The following is a 22,041-nucleotide window of genomic DNA, read 5'->3' as shown; positions in this document are numbered from 1 at the left end:
ACGCCACTGGTAAGTTGTGGAACCAGAATTCGCCGTATTAAGAGGTCTTGAGTCATGGCATTTTGCTGAACAAGCAGGTGCTCAGTAGAGGCCCCAGAGCTGTGCCCAGGGTGCGCAGCAAGTTTTCTGTCCTGGGATATGTGTCATGAGTGAGCAGCCATATGTGAAGAGCTTGCTCGTTCTGGCTCTTGACCATCAGCTTCCTCCGCACACACCGGGCAGGGTGAATGAACTGAAAGTTGCAGCCCATCTGTGTGCAGCTCCCTGGGCAGCTGTGTGGATCTCTCCTCGCTGATGATGGCGGGCCCACGAGCCCCTGGAGTCTGCATGGTGGAAGGATGGCCCCACTGCGGGCATCCAGATTCTGTGCTGCGGTTCCTCTCCTTGCAGAACTGCAGCAGGGTGCTTGGGTGGAAGATAAAGAAGAGGTCCAGAATCTCAACAGCCCTGCCAGCTCTGAGAAGTTAGGATGATTCTAGCCTCAGGACAGGGTCAAAGATCGTACAGCAAGGAAGGTGTGAGCACCACAAAGCAGGAATCCATTTTTCCAAATCAGGAAGGGTGAGGCTGAACTGAATCATTCTCCTTAGGTACACCCTCCCCATGCCTCCGTCATGTCTATTTCCCCACCTTTGTGTAACCACCTGAGGACAGGAGCCAGCATGTCTTGTTCACCTTTGATTCTCCAGCAACCTGCATAGTTCTTGACACATAGTTGGTGCTTAATGAACATATTTTAAATGAAAGAATACATGATACAGGGAAGCTGAGAAAGCAGAAGGACAATAATAAAATTAACAAAGCACTTACTAAGTGCCAGGCATCATGCTAATAGTACCACTTATAGTAATTAATCAAATCTTCTTAACTACTCTGTGATGTAGGTACTGAAGCACAGAGAAGTTAAGTAACTTTCCCAAGGTCACACAGCTAGTAAGCGGTGGAGCTTGATTTGAACCCAGACAGTTAGACTTGAGTCTGTAGCCTTCATCTCTGTGATGACCACCATCATATCTTTTCTACCCTGGAAAAGCTCCCTGGCACATTACCCAAAGCTCCTCACCAGCCTGAGTCAGGACCCCTAAGAGACCAAGTGTGACCCTGGCAACCAAGACATGGGTGATGCAGCCCACAAAGGACCAAACTGTGAGCAAAGAAATATCTGCTATACCAAAAATGGTGGAAAGAAAGGAGGGCAGTATAACTGGAGCACAGCAAACAGAGAGAACAATGAAAGATCAGCAAAGTGGGGGATTTGAACCCAGGCCCATTTGACTCCAGGCCTGTGTACTCCAGCACCACACAACACTGTATCCAAGCAGTCAGTGTGCAAGGGAACTACACAAGGAATTGCCTCCAGGAGACAAGGGTAGTCTTGGGTTACAAGCCCTTCTGAAACCTCACCATGCAACTTGAGTTGTCTGCACAAAAAGGAAAAAACCTCAGCTGGTGCAGACATAATTTTTGTCAGTTCTGACATCTCTCACAGGTCCTTTGGGACAAACCCTACCAAGTACCTTATTAAAATGAATAATCCCAATGCTTGGTCTTTGAAGTGTTCTTTGTATGCAAGTACTTATGAGCAGGAAGCAATCTCAGAATGAATATTGTTTTTTTAATGACCATCATGGTCTCTTGGAGTTTAGACAGGCCCTGGGGACAGGCTCAGCTCTTTTCCAGCACCACCCTACCCTTAGGCAAAGGACTGTGTCTGGAGTAATGGAATCTGTATTGGGCTGCCTAGTGCAGGCCTGAGAAATATCAGGTCTCAGAAATACCACAAGCGGGATGAAGAGAATGACGTCAGTGTTCTTGAGCAAGCCACTTCTCCCCAGGGTCATGTGAGCACATGGAGCCCAGGAGGAGTGGAGGATCCGGCTGGTGTCATGACTACACAGGGATGCAGCCTAGAGCCCTGCTGGCAACAAAAGAGAGGGATTTCCACCACCAGGCTCAAGGAACATTGGAAGGGGAGGGCAGACAAGCAAGAGCATTGGGTTCCCCGGCTTTGCAATTGCCCTTCTTTTCTTCTTGTCCTTGTCCTGCATCCCACTCCAGGGGTTCTATGTCGGCTTTGAGTGGGACCCCACACACCTAGCAAGGTCTAGAGCTGCACGAGGTTTTCCCTCTCTTTATGAGATTGTGTGGTTGGGAGCCCAAATGCCTGCTGTATGTCCTAGCACTGTGACTGATCAGCCATCATGCCCTCTCTGAGCCTCAGCTTCATCTGTAAAGTGGAGATACTGACAGTCCTTAGCTCAAGCTCTTTGCCCCAGGCCTGGCACACAGTAGGTCCTGTAGGCTCAATCACTGCAGAGTCCCTGAGTGCTCACCACAGAGCAGGTGCTGTGGAGGTCAAGTACAACCACTGACCCTGTTCACTGAGCCTACAAGGAACAGCTACGGAAAAGCAATCTATAACACGGCCAAGTTGATAACACAGCAGTAGTGTGCATGGGCATGTGGTGAAGACACCACATTTTTATTAGCTGTGAGCAACCCAAGCATCTGCTTTTTTTTAAAGATGACCAGTAAGGGGATCTTAACGCTTGACTTGGTGTTGTCAGCACCACTCTCTCCCAAGTGAGCTGACCAGCCATCCCTACCTATATAGGGATCCAAACCCGTGGCCTTGGTGTTATCAGCACCACACTCTCCCAAGTGAGCCACAGGCTGGCACCTCAAGCATCTCCTTTTACCTGAATTTAGGTGACCGGAGCTGAGAACTACCTGCTCCTCTCTTTTCCTGAGAGTGGCAACTACCACTGGCAATCTTTGCAACTCATTGCATCAAGGTTGGGGGGTCCCCTAAGGGTTGTATCCTCAGCTTCTGCCCCAAGGGGAAGGAAGAAAGGAGACTTCTCATGGCACTGACTAAAGCCAGGCCCTCTCAGGAAGCCAGTACAACCTGGAGTTAAAGAGCCTTTGGCCCCTGAAGTTGTACTCTGAGTTCGAGTCTGGCTCTGTCCATCCCCCCCTCCCCAACCCCCACCACCTGTGGGACCCTGGACAGGTGTCTCAACCTTTATGAGCCTCATCCTGTTAACTGATTTCACTGCACACTTACTAGAGGCAAGCATTGTGCTGGGTGCCTCTGCTCCCTTATCTGGTAAAAATAATAAGAATAAGAAAACAGTATGGAGGCTCTCAAAATATTAAAAAGAGAACTATTGTAGGATCCAACAATTCCACTTCTTGGCATATACACAAAAGAACTGAACACATGGTCTTGAACAGATATTTGTACACCCATGTTCACAGTAGCATTATTCCCAATAGCCAAAAGGTGGAAGCAACCCACATGTCCATTAATGGATGATTGGATAAACAAAATATATATATATATTCACTGGAATATTACTCAGCCTTAAAAAGGAAGGAAATTCTGACACATGCTACAGTATGAATGAACATTGAGAACATTATGCTAAATGAAAATTAGCCATCATAAAATGACAGTGCTTACATGATTCCACTTATATCAGGTAACTAGAATAGTCAAATTCATAGAGACAGAAAGTAGAATGGTGGTTTCCAAGGGCTAGGAGGTTGCGGGGGAATGCAGAGTGCTTTGTACTGATTGAATTGTGTCCCCCAAAGTTCATATATTAGAAGTTTAATTCTCACTGTAACTGTTTTTTTTTTTTTTTTTTTTTTTTTTTTATTTATTTATTTATTTATTTATTTATTTTTTTAATTTTGTTTGTCGTTTTTTCGTGACCGGCACTCAGCCAGTGAGTGCACTGGTCATTCTTATATAGGATCCGAACCCGCGGCGGGAGCGTCGCCGCGCTCCCAGCGCAGCACTCTACCGAGTGCGCCACGGGCTCGGCCCTCACTGTAACTGTTAAGAATGAGAAATCCTCTTATGGTAATTGAGAGGTGGGGCCTTGAAGAGGTGATTAGATTGTAGGACCATGCTATAGTGAATGGATTAATAATGGTGGTCGGGGTGTGGTTCTGAGGGCTTCAAAAAGAGAGCACGTGAGAGTCTCTCTCTCTCTCTCTTCCCTGCCATTTTCTGCCATGTGAGACCCCTGTGCTGCTGTAAAGCCACCACCAAAGAAGACCCTCACCAGATGTGTTCCCTGGTCTTTGGACTTCCCAGCCTCTGAAACTGAAAGCAATAAATTTCATTTTCTTTACAAATTACCCAGTTCCAAGTATTTTTGTTATGAGCAACAAAAACAGACTAATACAGTGTGTTAGTGTTCAGTGGGTATAGAGTTTGAATTTGGGAATATGAAAAAGTTCTGGAGGTGGATGGTGGTGAGGGCTACACAACATGAATGTGCTGAATACCACTGAACTGTACATCTGAAAATGGTTAAAATGTAAAATTTATGTTATGTGTATTTTACCACAATTAAAAATTTTTAAAAAGAAGAAGAAATCAATACTAGCTATCAACATCACCATTATTTCTGTTACACAGGAAGCATGAGTGGTTGGTTCTAAACTAGGCTCTCCTGTAATCTGTGTGGCTTGGGAACAGAACAGATATGGGCATCAGGGTGAAATAGCATCTCTTCTCCCTACCACCCAGTCTTATTTCTCAGCCTAGTTCTGCTCCACTGTAGGCTATGCCCATAAGAGATGACTTGGAATTGGGGTCACCACACCAAGCCTTTGCTCAGACCTTCCACTTGTGTCCAACCAGCACATGCTCATCTTCAAAGATTCAGCCCACGTTAATCACCTCTTAGTGAAGTCGGCCAAGACTCGGCTGGACTATGGTACCTACAACCCTTCCCACCTCACTGGGCTCCCTCACAAGCCCGAGCAACTTGAGGCCAGGAACTGGGTCTCATTCATCCTTGGATCCCAGCTTCTGGCTTAGTGCTTGTCGCACACTAGAAAACCAATGTTTTCTGCGTGGAGGTTGACTGTGCACACTTACTATGGACACTTCTGAGATTTACAAGGGGTTTACTCATGACAATTCTAAAAGGTCAGTACTATTGTTATTCAGGGCCAGGATCAGGGTGAGGTGAAGGAGGCACTCACCTCAGGTCCAAATGTAAAAGGGATCCAAAAACCCAGTATTCCAGGTGCATAATACATTAATGAAATACTCCTGAAAATCAAAATTAACACAAAAAAATCCTTAATGGACAAAATATTAAATTTTTAGATAAAGACAGGATCTGACTCTGCACTGACAGGACTCACCTCATTCTAATTCTAGCCCTATCAAATTCTGTCTTTATTTAAAATTTTGCTGTTTTGTCCAACAATTGCATTTCCAGGTATCTACCTAAGGAATTAATCAAGGTTATGTGCAAAGATTTACCTACAAGAATGTTCATTTTAGTGTTGTTTATAAAAATGAAGCATTGGACACATATTTGGTTGGACCATATGAAATTGCTGAAATTTGACCATTTTTTTTTTAACCTAAAAAACAACAATTTCACACAGTTCAGTCTAATCTAAATATCCAGCATTTAATGAACTGTGATTGTGTAATCTATGGAACAGTTACATAACAAAATACTAGACAACCATTTAAAAAATATTTGGAAGACTATGACATAGAAAAATGTTCATGATACAGTGTTAAATGAAAAGAACAAGCTAAAAACACTATGATTTCATTTTTTTTAAAAACCAGTCAAAAAAGATCTGAACTGGTTATTTGCTAAAATGTTAATGCAGTAACCCTGAATGGTGAGATGTGGGTTGATTTTTATTTCCTTCTTTTTGATTTCCTGTCATTTGTGTATTAAACATGTGTTATGTCTAAAGAGAGAAAAAAGAACAATAAAGTAAAAGCTCCTTGTCTTCGATTGCACACCTTTCCAACAGAAGACTTTGTCATCCTCTGACCCCTTAAGAAGGGTGAAGAGGCACACATTTGGCTACTCATGCCCTTTTGCAGATGGGCCTCCTGGTCCCAGGCTCTCACTGTCCCTTGTCTGAGGGACAAGGGCTCCCTGGCATGGAAGTTCTTTATTCAAATGAGTGCCTTCAACACCAGCCCATCCGGGTTGACCTTTGGATTCAGAAGACAAGCCTGAGAATCTAGAATTGTTTTGCTGCCCTCCAGGCAGGTGACAGCAGTGCCCCGTGGGTGACAAGCTTGAGAGGGGACATCTTCAGTTCCCCACTGCACCATCCTTCTCACCTCCATGCAGCTGAGATCCAGCAACCTTGGAGCACCAGCTATTTCTTTAACTTTTAAAATGTTTCTAGATTTGAAATTTTTTTTTAATTCCAAAGAGTACAAAGACTAAGAATACAATTACCTGCACTGCCACCAGAATTAATAACTGTTAACATTTTATTAGATTTGCTTCAATTGCTTCAATTGCTCTTATAAAAAACAACTGAAACAAAACATTATAAATAGAATCAAACTCCTTTTTGGACCCCTTCCCATGTCTCTCCAGGGATGCTCACTGTCATAAGTATTCCATTAATCCTCTTTGGTCCATTTTTATACTTTTAAATATATATGCATGCATGTGCACACACACACTCCCAGAAACAATACATGAAATTGTTTTGTATTATTTTAATTTACATAAATGGTATACTAAATCATCTTGTTCTGTGACTGGGTTTTTACCTCCCTCTAACGTCATGTTTTTAAGCTCCGTTCATAGCGATATGAATTGATCTAATTCATTTATTTTACTACTGTAAGGTATTCCATCCCAGGTGGGTAGGCCTGCTCCCTCTGCATGGAACTTTCTGGGGTATAAGTAATGCCAAGACTTTCCCTGACCTCAGAGGTGCCACTCACTTGGAGAACCTAAGCTAAGTGCAGGAGCTATCCCCAGCCTACATCCTTCTAGTCCATAAAACCTTCCAAACCCCACTGCAGTCCTTCTGTCTTCCCACAGCTGTCACCTGCCTGATGTGATCTTCCTCACCTTGATCCTTTGTCTGACACATAAATACCTCTCTACCCTCTTAGGCTCTCCATCCTGACTTTAAGAGATAAGGGAGTTAAGATCCTTCGGAGAATCTGTTTTCCCCTCGTAAGCTATGCCATCATGTGGTGGGCATCCTGAGAAGAAGGTGTCTTCACAGTCTTTGAAGCCTGGCAGCCCTGGTTAAATCCTGGCTCTGCTGGCAGGTGACCTGCCATCTCTGCGTCGGTTCCTAATTGTAAAATGGGGCAGTGATACACAGCTCATAGGCCTGCTGTGATGGTTAGAGGGGAGAGTATCAGGCACATACAAGGTAGCCAAAAAGTCCTTCTGCCCTTGTACTTCTCAAACCAGCAGCCGCTGAGATCTCTCAATATCATATTATGTGATTTGCAAGATTAGATCAAGAAGGCTTTGCAATATCCACCATGGTCTCCTGGATTGCTCACTCTGGAGAAAGCCAGTCACCATACTATGATGACACTCAAGTAGGCCTGTGGTGAAACCCATATGGAGAACTGAGGCCTCCCACCAACAGCCAAACTAACTTGCCACCATGTGAGAGAAACATCTTCGGTCCTTCAGATGACTACAGCCCCAGCTGATATCTGACGGCAACCTCATGAGAAAACCCAGAACCACCCAGCCAAGCCACTCCCAAATTCCTGACCTACAGAAACAATGAAAGAGAATAAATGATTATTTTTTAAAGCCATTAAGTTTTAGGGTGAATTGTAAAGCAGCATTAGATAAAACAAGTTAACAAATAATAACTTTATTACGAACAACTTGCATACTAATGCAGTATAACACTTACTATGTGCTAGGCATAATTCTAAACTCTTTATGTGAATTAACTCATTTAATCTTCACAGCAAACCTCTGAGATGGAGACTACTAGTATCCCCATTTTACAGATGAGAAAACTGAGGCACAGAATGCTTGAATGACTTACTAGTAAGTGGCAGAGCTGGAACATGAACCCCAATATTCTGGCTCCAGTGTCTGTACCCATAAACTCTATACCATGCTGTATCCTCAAAAGAGCCATAACCAGAAATTTGGTACCAAGAAGCAAGAAATGTTCTCAAATCCAAGGCACCCACTTTTAAGGGAAGGAGGAGAAGAGGAAAGAAAGAGAAAGAAAAAGAGCCAACCCTCCTCTTTTCCCCCCAGACCCTCCAGGTTTCTACCCTTCTTCTTGGGTTTTCAGCTCTGTCTCCTATGCTGCCACTAGGCCGGCCCTGGGCCAGAGCCAAGCTTACCTCCACTGAGTTAAGGGAAGCAGGTATTGAGGTTTTCCTGACAGAGTAGTTACTAAAATTTTGTTTATCTCCTTAATTAGGGTTCTGGCCCATGACCAATGTCTCTGACTCAATGTAAGTCTTATCCCTGCTTCTTCAAAGGGGCCAATACCTTAAAGCATATCAGGTCTCCAAAGTGGAGAAAAATCACTCAAAGAAGACAACTTCATCTAATGCAGGATTAGTAAATACAAGGCACTTGTTCTAGCGTCCCTTTCCAAGCCCTTTACAGACCTGGCTAACTGATCATGGCCTCTTCCCCACTTAGCCTGGATGCAGCTTCAGAATCCTTCTCACCACGGGGCTCCTGCCTGCCACTTCCACAGGTTCTGAGCTGACATTAGAGCTGAGACCTATTTCTCATTCTGGCTCTAACAGGACAAAGACGAAACCAAAAGCAACAGACTGGAACTAATTCCTCTACTTTCCAGAGGAGTAAAAGTATTCCTGCCTCAACTGCTCTACCCCTCCTCCAAAACCCATTTTCATAACAGTGAGAGCTTAGAAGGGATTTCTCAAAGAGAAGACACTGCAAGAAAATATTGACCTTGATTTTAATGGTGGTATGAGGACTAGGGCCCATGCTGGCAGGTGTCCCCTGCCATAGATGATGGTGAATTAGGAACCACGGCTCAGCCGCAGCTGGACCAGCAAGGACCTATCCTGAAGTCAAATTAAACAAAGATGTGTCGCCATATTCCTCACTTTATTTATAACCTTCCTCACACACCCTCCTAGCACTTTAGACAGGGGTCATGAACGAATGTGAACACAAGCACTGTCCATCAGAAATAGAATGGAAGCCACATGTGTAATTGAAATTTTCCTAGTAGCCACATTAAACAAGTAAAAATAAAGAGGTGAAATTAATTTTAATAATATGTTATTTAGCGCAGTATATCCAAATAGTATTATTTCAACACATAAAAAAATACTAGAGAGGTGTTTTATTTATTTATTTATTTGGGGGCTGGCCAGTAGGTGGATCCAAACGCTTGACCTTGGTGTTTCAAGGTGATGCTCTAAATAACTGAGCTAACTGGCCAACCCTGAGGGGGTATTTTATACTTATAGCACATTTCAACTTGGATACTAAATTTTCACCAGAAATACTTGAGATTTCATAAAATTTTCAGTTGAAAATGTAAAGTCTACATAGCAAGTTCTTTGAAACACCCCTAAAAATTTTCCAACAACTAAACAAGTATACATTTTAAAATTTAAACCAATGAAAATTAGGTAAAATTAAAATATTCAGTTCCTCAGTTGCACTCACCACATTTCAAGCAGTCAGTAGCCACATGTGGCTGGTGACTACTGCATTGGTCAGTGCAGGCCTGGACCATGCCCTGGTCTTCCCACCCATGGGCAGCTGCCCACCTCCCATCAGAGCCCCTGTGACTCTGCTCAGGTCTTCCACAAAACCTATGGCTGGCCCTTCTGAATGTTCTCAGGCCTGTCACCCCTTACCCAGTTTTACTCTCTGCCCAGGCCCTTTCTTGAACTCTCTGCTTGGCAAGCCCTCCGCTTTGCACCAACCTGGCTTCCAAATCTGCCAGGCTCCATACTCAGAGTTCTCCAGCTTGCTCATCCCCACTTCATTCTGAGCTCCAGCTCCCAGAGCCCTGACCCAGGTGTGGTTCAGGGGCCCTACTTGTCTCGAAGGGCTATTTAGGTGATGTTGTGTTCTCTGCTGTGCAAGAAAAACAACAACAACAAAACAGATGTTGGCAATCTTGGGGTGCATCAGGGATGAGCCATTTCCTTGTGGTGTTTTGGGAGAAGGCTCTTGCCATTTTCATGCCCCCACAGGGTGGCACCAAGACTGTGTAAAATATGACCATGGGCAGCCTCTGATTTCTACCTGGAGAATCCCCTTTGGCTCGCTGCTCTGAAAGGCCCCCAGTTGTCTTCCTGGTCCCTGCAGTGTGTTTGTTCTGTCTCTTGGTTCAGTTTCTTCATCTGGCCTCCTGGGTTGGTGAACTATTTGGGGATTTGTGCTCAGTCCTGACCATTTCACCCCTTCAAGCCACCAAAACCACAGCAGACATCACTAATCGATCTCATGTTCTTTCTCCCTGAGCCTCTGGCTGGACTCTACCCCAATCCCTGGAATAATGCCGCAAGCCTCCCACACTCCCCGCATCTCCTGCTCCCACTGAGAGATTCCACAGGGAGGGGAAAAGATGGCTTCAAAGCAAGGAATCTGGTCACAGACTTGTGAGACAACAGAAGCAAACCCCCTGGAACTGACCACAGACTTGGCAACTCTAGAAGGCAACATGGGTCCCCGCTGGCTGTGGAACCCCAAGGCTGTCGGGCCTTAAAAACTAACGCCACCTTAAGTGACATTACAAGCGGCGCCATTATGGGCCCACAAGGGCGTATTAACGTGGCAGCCTAAGACTGTGCCAGGAGGAAGTAGGGTGGGAGTGTTTGCGGGAACCTTGCCTTAGTCCTTATTGGCGAAATACGCGCGGAAGCGCTCGAGGTTGCAATAGCTAGGCATTGAGACAGGATGCATGCTCTCTTGACCTTTAAGCTGATAAGATTATGTAAAAAACCTCCCCTCCCTATCCGCCTATAAAAGCAAGTGCTTGTGTGATAATAAATGGAACTGCTCAACAGAACCTGCTGCTGAGTCTGAGTGTCCTTTAACCGGGCTGGCGGCTGTGCTCACCTCTCTTCATGGCTCTCTTCCCCCGTCTCCTTCCAAAGGGGACAGGAGGGAAAGAGGAATCCCGGGCCATTCGCTCGCCCACCGAAAGCAATGAGGCTAGGGCTGTTCGGGTTGGCCGGCGGCAGACCCCACACAAGGCCAGACCCCTTTGAAATGAAAGGTCTTGAAATGTCAGAAGCCCTCCCTAATAGTTTGCTTAAAGAAACTAAAAGCCTGTGAGAAGATAAAGGGATGAAAATCTGAACTCTGAAAAGCAGCACTTAAAAGGGCATGACTGACACATCTTTGGAATTGAGCATGTGTGACCTGAACCACAAAAGAAAGCACCTGCACCTTGCCAGGGATATCCCACCCATCCCAGCCATGTGGGCCTGGAGAAGCTACTCAAGCCTCAGAGGACACAGCCTCAGACAGGCCTGGGCAAAGCCATCTTCCTCCTGAAAACAGCCCCTTTTATCCACAGCCTGCCTGGACAAAAGCTATGTGGGGTCCCTGATCCTACCAGGCCTCGTGCCGACCCACATAGGTGTCCAGCCCTGTGTCTGAGGGAATGCCCTGGAAGGCTTCAGCCTTCACAGGCTCTGCTTGTACAGAAGGGGAACCTGCGGTGAGGGGCAGGAAGGGGCAAGAATTCCAAGTTCCTGCCTTGCCAGAAAACGTCATTTCCAGAGTCCCAGCTGTACCTGAAGAGAACACCATGAAACAGACAAGGAAACAAAGGCGGATTGATCAGGTACCACCATTTAGAGGAATTCGCCTTCCCACACAAAACTCCCCCTCCAGAGACAGAATCCTCCCCCGTCCTACCCTACTCCAATATTTCAACAAGGGCCCCATTATCTTTTGTCTTTTAAATCTCTTCAGGCACCAGCACCCTCCCTTCCCCTGTACCAGCCTCACCGCACACACAACACACATAACACCCCCCCAACACACCCCACATACACATACCACACACCATACACATGACACGCACACCCCACACATGCATACCACACACAACACACAGGTACCTCATTGATCCCACATTATAAGGAAACGAAGTGTTCCCGTCACAGAACATTTTCCAAAGAACTTATGTTTGTCTCTTTAAGAACCAACACTTAGTAATAAATTTGACGATCTTGCTGGAAAATTTTCTGAAATGAATGACATAGTTCCTTGACTTACCAAGCCCAGACACTGAATGTAATTTATCACTTCCTGAAGATTCAGGGACATGTTTCCGAGCCTGTCTTAACCACAGCCTATGAGGCCTAATGATCTGGCCTTCACCTCTGGCTGCTTTTCCTAGTGCTCAGGCTGCCCCCACCAAGTGCACCAGCACACACCCTACAGGGATGGTGCCCTGGGCCTTGGCTGTCTCGAACACTCTCTCTCTCTCTGCATGTCTGTATGGCTCACTCTCTCTTTCCATTCATGCCTCAGCTCAGATGTCATCTTATCAGAGAGGCCTTTCCTGGTCATCCATCTTCTACCTTTCTGCTCCCTTATGCTGCTTTATTTTATTTTCATAGTATTATTTGCCACTACCTTACATATTATATGTGTAACTGTTTATTGTCTCTCTCCCCCCGATAGGATGCTGGCTCCTTGAGAGGAGCGATTTTACCTGTTTCATTATCTCCAGCGCTTGTAACAGTCCTGGCACATAGTAGACGCTCAGTAAATAACTGTCAAGAGAATGAATAAATGATGCTTTCAGTATTCTGACTAGTGTGTGCATGTGGAAGGTGGCTCATTCCTACCTCACATGGCCCTTTCTGGCTGGTCCTTTCTTGTCAGCTGTCACTTCTCAATGTTCCAGCAGCTCCTAACAATTCCCTCATCTTGTTTCACCTAATCTGCTTTATTTGTAACTTAGAAAAAGCTGACAGTTGCCAGGAGATTTACCAAACTCCTGAACTGCTTAAACTGATTTTTATAAACAATGTTAATTTCCAGGTTGTGGCCTAAGGGCAATTCCATGCCTGTCTTCTGAGTCAAGTCCATGAGTGCTGTGATTATTGATGCTCTGCTCAGGAGTCTTTGTAGCTTCCTTCTGGTCTTCTTAGATTGTTGAGATGTCTGAAGTCCACCTGCAGACATGTCTGTGTGCAACCCCAGACACACTTGCAAGTACCGACGGCTTCTAGTTCAGCAGAAGGGGAGCTGCATAGCTCTGTCAGATGGTGTTTTAAGGTAGGAGAACAGGGAGGGGTAGGGCCAGTTTATTCCTTACAAAATTTAAAAGTTTCAAGCACTTCTGAATACAAGTGGTCTAGACCTTTGTACAATGCACCCTCTGGCCTTATTCTCTTTAATTCAAGCACTGTCTGACTTTGAGCGCTGGCTGAGGGCCACCTCCCTCTCGCAGAAGAGGTTCAAAAAAATCAAAGATGGTTTGAGCTAGGAGCGACCTCGGAGACCCTGTAGTTAGTTCAACTGTCATCTGACAGGTGAGAAAACTTAAGTCCCAGAGAGTGGAAGTGACTCACCCAAGTAAATACAGTCCCTCTGGGGGCAGGGCTGAGCCTAGAAGTGGAGACACTTGGCCTTCATTCACATCCTCTCCCCCGCCCCACACACCCACATCCCTGACAGCCAGGATCTTTCTGTCCTAGGCTACTCCATTCTGCCAGACCCAGATAGGGCCCAGGGGAAATCCCATAATGGCAGGTCTCACAACTCATGTTAACAGATTTCACACACCTCTGAGTTCTGAAATCCTGCTGAATGTGGAGCTTTTTTCCAGAGATGGAAAGGCTGCAACAGACTTGCCTCAATGCCTCCTCAAATGTCGCCTGAGCTTTATCTTGCCTATTTAGTATAATCCACAAGCTTCTTCCATTTGCCCCTCTTTCCCTAAGTAGCCCCAGCCTGCCACTCCTGATATTCCTATTGCAAAAGTCCTCTGGGTGGTCATGCTGTCTCTAGCCAGATACTGTTCAAGGGGGCAGCTGAAATTCAGGGGTGTGGGGAGACAAGCAGGCCTGGACTTCAGCCTCCTGCAAAAATGCACAGCTCAGAAGGGCATGGCCAGCAGCACCGCCCTGGAAAGCAATGGTCAAGGCCCTGAAGACAGGCCAGGCCACTGTAAACCATACCTGGGCTAGAGCAAGGAAATAGAAGTGGAATATGGGAAGGCCGGCCTCAAGGCACCTCCACCAGGCAGGAACGCCTCTTAGGCCTCAGACCCCAGGAGCAGGAAAGATACTAAGACCAGTGCTTTCTACTTTGCAGCTTTGCCTCTGACCAGCTTTGGCTGCACTCCTCCTCCCTGCTTGGCAGCACCAAAAGATCTGGGAGGGGAGAGCACAGCAGCAGTTATGGGTTTCTTTTAGCTGCCCCCCTCCCCAGCCTCAGTGTGTTGAGCCAGCTCTGCTTCCCAAGGCTCCAGGTCCCTTGCAGTGCAATAATTGGACCCTATTTCATGACAGCGAGTCTTTTTTCTCCCCTACCCACTACTGTTGGAAGCACTTATCTGCTGACGGAAGTGTGGAGAGAAACCCTGGTTGGCCTTTGGATCACTTCAGTGTTGGATGGTTCTGCAAGAAAGTTTTCTTTCTGCTACAAAGAAATCTCTCTCCTTGCAACTTTGATCTACTGGTCAAAGTTCTATTCCTTGGAATCCTAAAATAATTCAAATAAGTCTTTTCTGTTCGTTCAGTGCTAAGCATTGATGGGCAATTCAGAAGTGTGAGACACGGTTAAGAAGTTTACGCTTTCACTGAGGAGTCGAGTGATTTTAATTGATCATCAAATATTCTTTAAATAATTATCTTTATTGGTTTTATCATTAGCACATTAATAGATGCTTATTTTAGAAAATGCTTAATATAGAAAATATGTTGGAGGAAAAAAACCAAAAGGTAAAAGGAGGGATTACCCATAATCCTAATTCCCTACTATTAACATTTTGTTCTGGTTTTTTGCATTTTCCCGCCAACAAATGTTTACAGAGTGAATACAAGCAAAGTGCTGATCCAGGTGCTCCAGGAAAAACACACTAATACATCAGACTTGGATCTTGCCCTGAAGATATTCCAGGGGAAAGAAGACATGAGCAGGACTTTTGAGTCAGAAACAGCTAACTTCAAGTGCACTTACAAACTGTCAGACTGTGGGTGAGCTTCAGTTTACTCCTACGTTAACTGGACCTGATAATGGTACCTATCTTGTTAGGTTGTTGAGAGGATTCAGAGGTAAAGCTTGTAAAACAGGTAAACAGCATCCAATGAATGTAGCTACCATAATAATGCAGAGTAGACAGTGAGGTGAGACAAGTACAGATCAAAGTCCACAAGCATTCAGAGGAGAGAGACTAAGCCACTTGAAACTGTTTTCCGAGTGGACTACACACAGTCTGTGACCGTACTGATTAAGTGAATCGATTTTTTTTTTTTTTTTCTTTTTCGTGACCGGCACTCAGCCAGTGAGTGCACCGGCCATTCCTATATAGGATCCGAACCCGCGGCCCGCTGGGAGCGTCGCCGTGCTCCCAGCGCCGCACCCTCCCGAGTGCGCCACAGGCTCGGCCCAAGTGAATCGATTTTAATGCCAAAGTATAATCATCATTTGACTCGCGTCTGAAAGCTCAGTTCCCTGCTCCTTCCCAGAAGACTTGGGCCTTATGTCTCTTTAGCCTCCTTGTGTCTTTGCCCGCTGCTCATGGGAAAAGTGCTTCAGGTCTCCTCAAGAAGCAGACAGGGTATAAATTTTCAATCTTGTAACTGTAATGAATGGCTCAGCTATAGGCTTCCTTCTGACCTCAGGGCAGTTTCATCCATTATAGCAAGACAGTCCCCTGGGCAACTCAGCCTGGCCTTGCCTACCAGTGCTCCCTCCATGTCTACCTTAAATGGCATTTCCAGATCTGAGGGCTTCCTCTGCTCACAGAGCTGACAAACACAGCCATGAGAGAAGGAATCCATGCTCCCAAACCCTCAGAGCAGCTGCTGAGGGAATAGTTATTACAGCACAGAAATAAAGGACCTGTCAGGAGAGTGAGAAGCACCTTAAAACTAATCCTGTGCCCTTGGGTCTCTGGCCTCTCAGGAAGGTGACTGTTAGGCTCTCAGGCCCCCAGCAGTCTTGGGTGCCTCTAGGCTGTCCCCACGTCCCATTAGGCAGGTCTCAAAATGGTCCAGGAACGGATTCTATTGACAAGAAATCAGGCCCTTTAAATCTCAACATTTTGGCAAAGGGAGTTGTGCGTGTTTGTGCTTCTCCCTTCCCATCCTTTTTCTCGCATGTGGCACCTAGACAAATTAAATACAGAATCATTTTCTGTCATTTAGGCAAATCATATTCCCACAGTTCCAAAATGCACACATTATAAATAAAACATAAACTCACGCATCTCTTATTGCAGCCTCTGCTCTCGGAGAACAGCACTAGAAAAGCCATCACCTGTCTGCTAGGTAAGTGGGGACTCCTGCAAGGCTTGGAGGGTTACTGTGGGACCTCCCCCTGACAGGGGCATGTCCTTCTATAAGCATAAACCTCACAACATTCTTCAGAAGAACTCCCTTTTTTTTTTTTTAAAAGATGACCGGTAAGGGGATCTTAACCCTTGACTTGGTGTTGTCAGCACCGCACTCTCCCTGCACTCTCCCGAGTGAACCACGGGCCAGCCCCCATACCAGTCATGTTTAAAAAAAAAAAAAAAACCAGTCATGTTTTAAAAAAAAGGAAAGAAAAATTCTTGCTGAAATCTTTCATAGTTCTGAATAGAAGACTTGTCACAAATGAGTACACCTATGCTGAAAATACCCATAATACAGTCTTTATGAAAAATGTAAAGGGCAATTCCATATCACACTTTCACTTCTCACCCATGTCTGTTAGAGAATTGGTGTATGGAAAACCTGAGTCTCAAACCAAAACAACCACAAATGTTCCCCCTACCTATAGGGCCTAAAGATTTCAGGCCAGCCATGTCTGCCCGCCTCCTGCTTTAGCTGAGTTCTGTGCCAAGCAGGTATCAATGCAGATTCAAGGGGATGACCCCAAAGCCACTGCCTTGCCCATAAAGTTGAGCATGGAAAAATCACTAACCTTGCCACATTGTAGGCAGCCATATTAGTTTTACAGATTCCATAACCAAATTTTTCACATCAAAATTTGTGACACATGGACTGACAGCAAGAGAGAATATTAAAAATCAAGACCTCCCTGAGAAATCCAGCTATATGGTTGCCATGCCGACACCCCACAATGCTAAACAAGTGTCTGGTCCAGAAGCAACTTGGCTGGCTCCGAATAGCCCAGACATTAGGAAGGCAGAGCTGCCTCCTGGTCCAGGCTCTCATGCAGACCCTCCCTTTCCCAGCTCAGCTCTCTGATTCCCCCAGGGGAGTGATGATGACGCTTTTCTGAATTTGTTCAGCCTCTGAAAGCAGGGCTGCCCGGCCACATCATTCTCTAAGAATCTGAAAATCTACGTGCAACATCCTGGCCCAACTAGACAGAGAAATGTTTTGGAATAGCAAGGACAGTGAGTGGTTACCACACATTTCAAGGAGAAAGCAAATGCTCAACTGCACTTGCCCCTTTTAAATTGAACAAAGGGTTCAACTCCTGGAAAATCTTAAACATGTATTCCCCTATCTCCTTACCTGTAGTCGAGTTGAAGCTGGGAATAAAATACTAAGGGAGTATGAAGCTTGGACCATTGACCGCTTCCAGAAATGGGCAAAAATCCTATTTCACTCCTTTAAGAAGTACTTTTAAGTCTTGCTGTGCATATCAATATGGGGATGCAAGGAGCTTCCAACATAGTCCCTGCATCCGTGGCTTACATTCGGCTGAGAATTAGGAATACAATGCAAGGCAGTGTTAAAGGCAGTGTGTGACTGGGGACCAATGCTGGTGGAAAAGACAGCCAGAGCTAAAGCTTAAGAACAGAGAAGGAGCTGGCTGTGCCCCTAAGTGACCAGAGAAGCCTCTGCCACTCCCCACACCCCAGACTTCCACCCTTCCTTTCTTCTTGCACCTTACTTCACTCCCAGGTATCTCCCTGATACTCCGTCACACCTTAAACTTAGCTTCCAGTTCTTAGCCTTTTTATCTGCAGCAAGTCAAACCTCGTGGGAATAAGGAGAGGGATAGAGGATGTTCACTGGCACCACCGTCCCCCCAACACCTCCAATTCCCAGCCCTCAAAACGAGCATTCAGTCCCTCCAGCAGTGCCTCCTCACCATTTCAGGGCTCTCAGAGTCTGAGTGGCCTACCCAGGATCTCACAGGGTGCTGAGAGGAGCAAGGTCAGGTTCAGGGTTCCCAAGCTGAGGCTCTGAGCAGCAGTTTCCCTGCATCTCCTCCCTCCTCCCCTTCCGGCTCACACACTCCTCCCATCACCTCACCAGAGAGTGGGACGGCATGTGGCCTGCTCCAGACCCACCTTCCCTGAGACCAGGGCTGGTCCCCTTCCGGAGTAAGAATGGGGACAGCTCGGGCTCTTGGTGTGGAAGCTCCCTGGGGGTCTGAAGGCCACTGCTGGTTTGGTTTGGCTAGTTCCAGCTCCAACCTGTCGGTGCATTCAGATCTCAACACTCTGGGGGCTTAGCACAGAGGTTTTTTCCTCATTAGTCCTTCTGTCCAAACATTAACGAGTGTTTTGGAAACAGTGTCCTAGGGACGGGACCAACAACCCCAAAGGGAACGCAACACCTAATCAGGCTTGCCCCCAGAGAGTTTTTCTAGACTGGGATCTAGGACAAAACCCACACCCCTAAAAATCTCCTCAGGCAAGCCCGGAAATAATGGTTTCTTTGCAGGGGATTTTTACTTCTCCCCAGGTGGGTAACGAAACACGGAATCTGGGACAGGATGGGAATATCAAAGCGCGTCCACACTGACCCTCCCCATATTACTGGGGTTCAAGAGCTGCCTTTGGACAAGTATCTCGGATTCTACTCCACACAAGCCTCGGCCCTCCCGACCCCAGCACCTCCCCGAGGAGGTTCTCACCCCTCCTTCCCCAGGCCCAGATCTTTCAGCGTCACAACTGCCACCCTCCCCCACTCCAATACCCCGCCCCACACTTTGCTCTGCCTCCTCCTGGTTCTCTTCCAGTCGGGCTGTCCCCGCCCCGCAGTCCGTCCCCAAGGTCGCCCAAGGCTCTAGCCCACCACCCTACCCAGTAGGAAGAACGCACCCGCCCGAGCGCACTCTCGTCGGGACCCGGAGCCTCCCGCCTCAACAGGTGCCCCGCCTAGCTACATAAAGCAATAGAAACGCCCGCAGCAGGGCGGCTGGGGCTCCACACGCCCCCGCCCGGGTCCCCAGAGCACCAAGGGCCCCCGCAGCTCCGCCGAGGCCCCTGCCGTGCCACACCACCTTTGTTTCCCCGCTCGCTTAGGCGTCGCGGGGCTGACCTCGTGCGAGGAAATCGCCAGGCCAGGTCGCAGACACTGTCCGCTCAGCGGTGGCGGTAGATACTTATCTTAGGGGTGAGGGGCGCGTACAGTTCGAGACCTTTCCCTCACCCAAAGAACTCCGGGAGAGGAAGGGAGAGGTGTCGGTGCCGAAGAAGCAGGTTCAAGTGGACCCAGGTTCACAAGGCGGCGCAAAGCCAGGCGTAGCGCCGAGTGACCCTTCCCTACCCACGCCACCACCCGACGTTCTTTGCCCCCTGGAGGCTGGAGAAGGAGTGCGCACCGCCACCTACGCGCTCAGCTGCGAGCGGCTCGCACCGCCTGCTGTCTGCGCGCTAGGTCCAGACGCCTTCCGGGGCGGGCTAGGCGCCCGCAGCCCCGCAGCCCCACGGCCCTCGGCCCCGGCGGCGCAATGCCGGGAGAGCCGCCACGTTCCCAGTCGCGCGCACACGCCGGGCCCACCAAACTTGCAGCACTTTCTCCCAGCCCCCACCCACTGTCACCCTCCCTTCGTCGGTGCGCCCTGGCCCCGCCAGCCCCGCTGAGGTTGCCATAACAACGGGCAAGAATGCTTCAACGTATACAAAGCCGGCCCGCCGCAGCGAGCACGCAGCCCCCGGCCGGGCCCCGCGCCCTGGCTGCCGCGCGGGGGCAGGACGCCGCTGCTCTCCGGCCAGCCGCCCGGCGCGCAGGGCGTACTTACAATGAGCGGGATGGTGCGGTCCTCGCGGAGCTGCTCCGGCCTCCCGCCGGCCCTCTGCGCGCCCCGGCCGCCGGAGGATGCTGCGTGGGCTCGGTTGTCCTGCCATAAGTAGTAGAAAGTGCCCAGGATCCAGGCTACGGTCAGGATGGCGATGGCATTGGCGCGGATCTTCCTCATGGTGGGCGAACGGGCCCCCCGGGTAGGGGCCGGGGCCGGCGTGCTCTCGAGGCCGGGGAAGGGGGCGTTCGCAGCCCCAGCTGTTTGTTTTCGCTTGCGCCCGGCTGCTCAGTCCTGCAGAGCAGAAAAGGGAGAGATGGGGGGCGGGGGGGGTGATAGGGAGAGACAGGAGCACTGAGCGATCCTCACGGTCCTAATGCCCTTCATCCCCGAGCGCGCGCGTCCCCCGGCCGCCCATTCATTCGCACGCAGAGCCGGCCCCGCGCTCCAGCCGCTGCCGGCCGCCCGGGCCGCTGCGCACCGGGACAGGAGCGCGCCGGGTGGGAAGCGGCTCGGGCCTTCCTCCCGCGCCCGAGAACCCGGCGAGACAGACACCCGCGGCGGAATGGCGACGGGCCAGAGCTAGCCTCGGTTCCCACCGCTCGGCGACCAAGCGCCCGGCGGCTGCCCCCGCGCGGCCCTGGTCGGTCCAGCCTACTCACACCCACCCCCGGACTGAGCGGCCCTGAGTCACCCGCAGGAGACGCGCGACCCCCGACCTGGGCCCGCGCCGCGGAGCTGCGGTTGCGGGCTGCGCTCCGAACTGCGCTGTGGCGCGGGGTTCAAGGTGTGTTCGGCGAGTCCTTAGGAAGGGGCGGCTGTGGGGGGAGGAGAGTCCTGAGTTTGCACGGGAATCCTCCGCAGCCTAGGATTTGGAGCCGCCGGAGGGCCCGCCCCGAGGAGGGATTGGAAGCTGGTGCACTTGACTTTCGGGGAGAGCGAAGGGGAGGCGACGCTACCTCACAGCCGGTACAGGGAGAATAGGGGTACAACCACTCCACATCTTTCACTGGCCTGGGGCTCCTAGTTTTCATGACACTTCCCTCCACCCCGCCTCTTTGTCCCCTGGACAACCCGGAGGTATCATCATCATCACCATTTCATCAGAAAGAAGGAAGGCTAAGAGAGACCCGGACAATTCTCCCGAGGCCACACGGCTAGTTAGTGGGCAGAGCCAAGTCTAGAAGCCATCTCTCCATTTGACACTTCCGACAAAGTGCAAAACACATGGTAAGAGACAAGGACACAGACATCATTGAGATCCTGCCCCAGCCCTGGAGTCGTTGAGAATCAGGCATGAACTACTCTTGGTCCGGGCAGAAGATAAGGTGGGCTAGATTAGTTCTAGGAAACCAGTACAGGGTAGGGCACAGAGCAAAACGCTCAACCAATAGATGTGAAATAACAACGAAGTAGGGATCTCGGAGGAAGGAATAATTTATCACAAGGTGGTCTTTAGGAAGGCTTCTCAGAGAAAGGGGATAAATCCTTTGAATACATCCTTAAGAGGCAGGTAAGGGGTAGGGGAAAGCAGGGTGCTGGCTGCATGAATAGCCAGAGCAAAGATCAGGAGGATGGAAGCACTTAGTATACTCAAGGATGAGAGCTGCCTGGCATTGCCAGGTCCCCAGGATGCTGGAAAGGATTTGATGGGAGTTGAGGTTGGCCAGGCTGGGCAAGTCTGGACTCAGGAGGTCCTTGAATGCCAGGGGCAGAGTAGGCAGGGATTTTGCCTCCTGCTGGTGCTGCTGGACACTGTGGCTCCTCTGAAGACCCAGATAGGGTCAGGCCTCCAAATGAAGCCACCTGGGGAATCAGGCAAACAGTGAGGTCACAGGATCATGCTCTCCCACAGCCACCCATCAGCACCACTCTAAGGCACCGAAGTGAAATAAGATGGCTTTTCTCCATTTCCCCAGCACTCGGGACTGAACTATGTGCATGGTAGATGTGCAATGCATTTCTGGTGAAGTGAAGAAGACCCTAATTGGTTTTTTTCTGCAGAAAACCAAGGGTCATCACTGCAACTACAACACCCTCACTCAGAAGACTATTCATGAAAACACCTAGATAAGTCCAAAAATGGCCCAACCAGGAATGTGACAGGAGAAAAATATAA

General features: G+C 48.5%; 1 protein-coding gene across 1 annotated transcript in view; it reads right to left on the bottom strand.

The window, feature by feature from the left end:
* The window catches only part of GALNT16 (polypeptide N-acetylgalactosaminyltransferase 16), an 83,774-nt gene extending 63,583 nt beyond the window's left edge, over positions 1-20,191 (bottom strand). Inside the window, exon 1 of the mRNA XM_063089795.1 lies at positions 19,926-20,191. Within this exon, the coding sequence (XP_062945865.1) occupies positions 19,926-20,102 (177 nt within the window). The 5' untranslated portion in view covers positions 20,103-20,191. The remainder of the gene's footprint in view (positions 1-19,925) is intronic.
* Between the last annotated feature and the right edge of the window lie 1,850 nt (positions 20,192-22,041).

The sequence above is a fragment of the Cynocephalus volans genome, chromosome 3 (assembly GCF_027409185.1).
Source record: "Cynocephalus volans isolate mCynVol1 chromosome 3, mCynVol1.pri, whole genome shotgun sequence".
Classification (NCBI taxonomy): Eukaryota; Metazoa; Chordata; class Mammalia; order Dermoptera; family Cynocephalidae; genus Cynocephalus; species Cynocephalus volans.
This window is presented reverse-complemented; position numbering and strand designations above follow the sequence as displayed.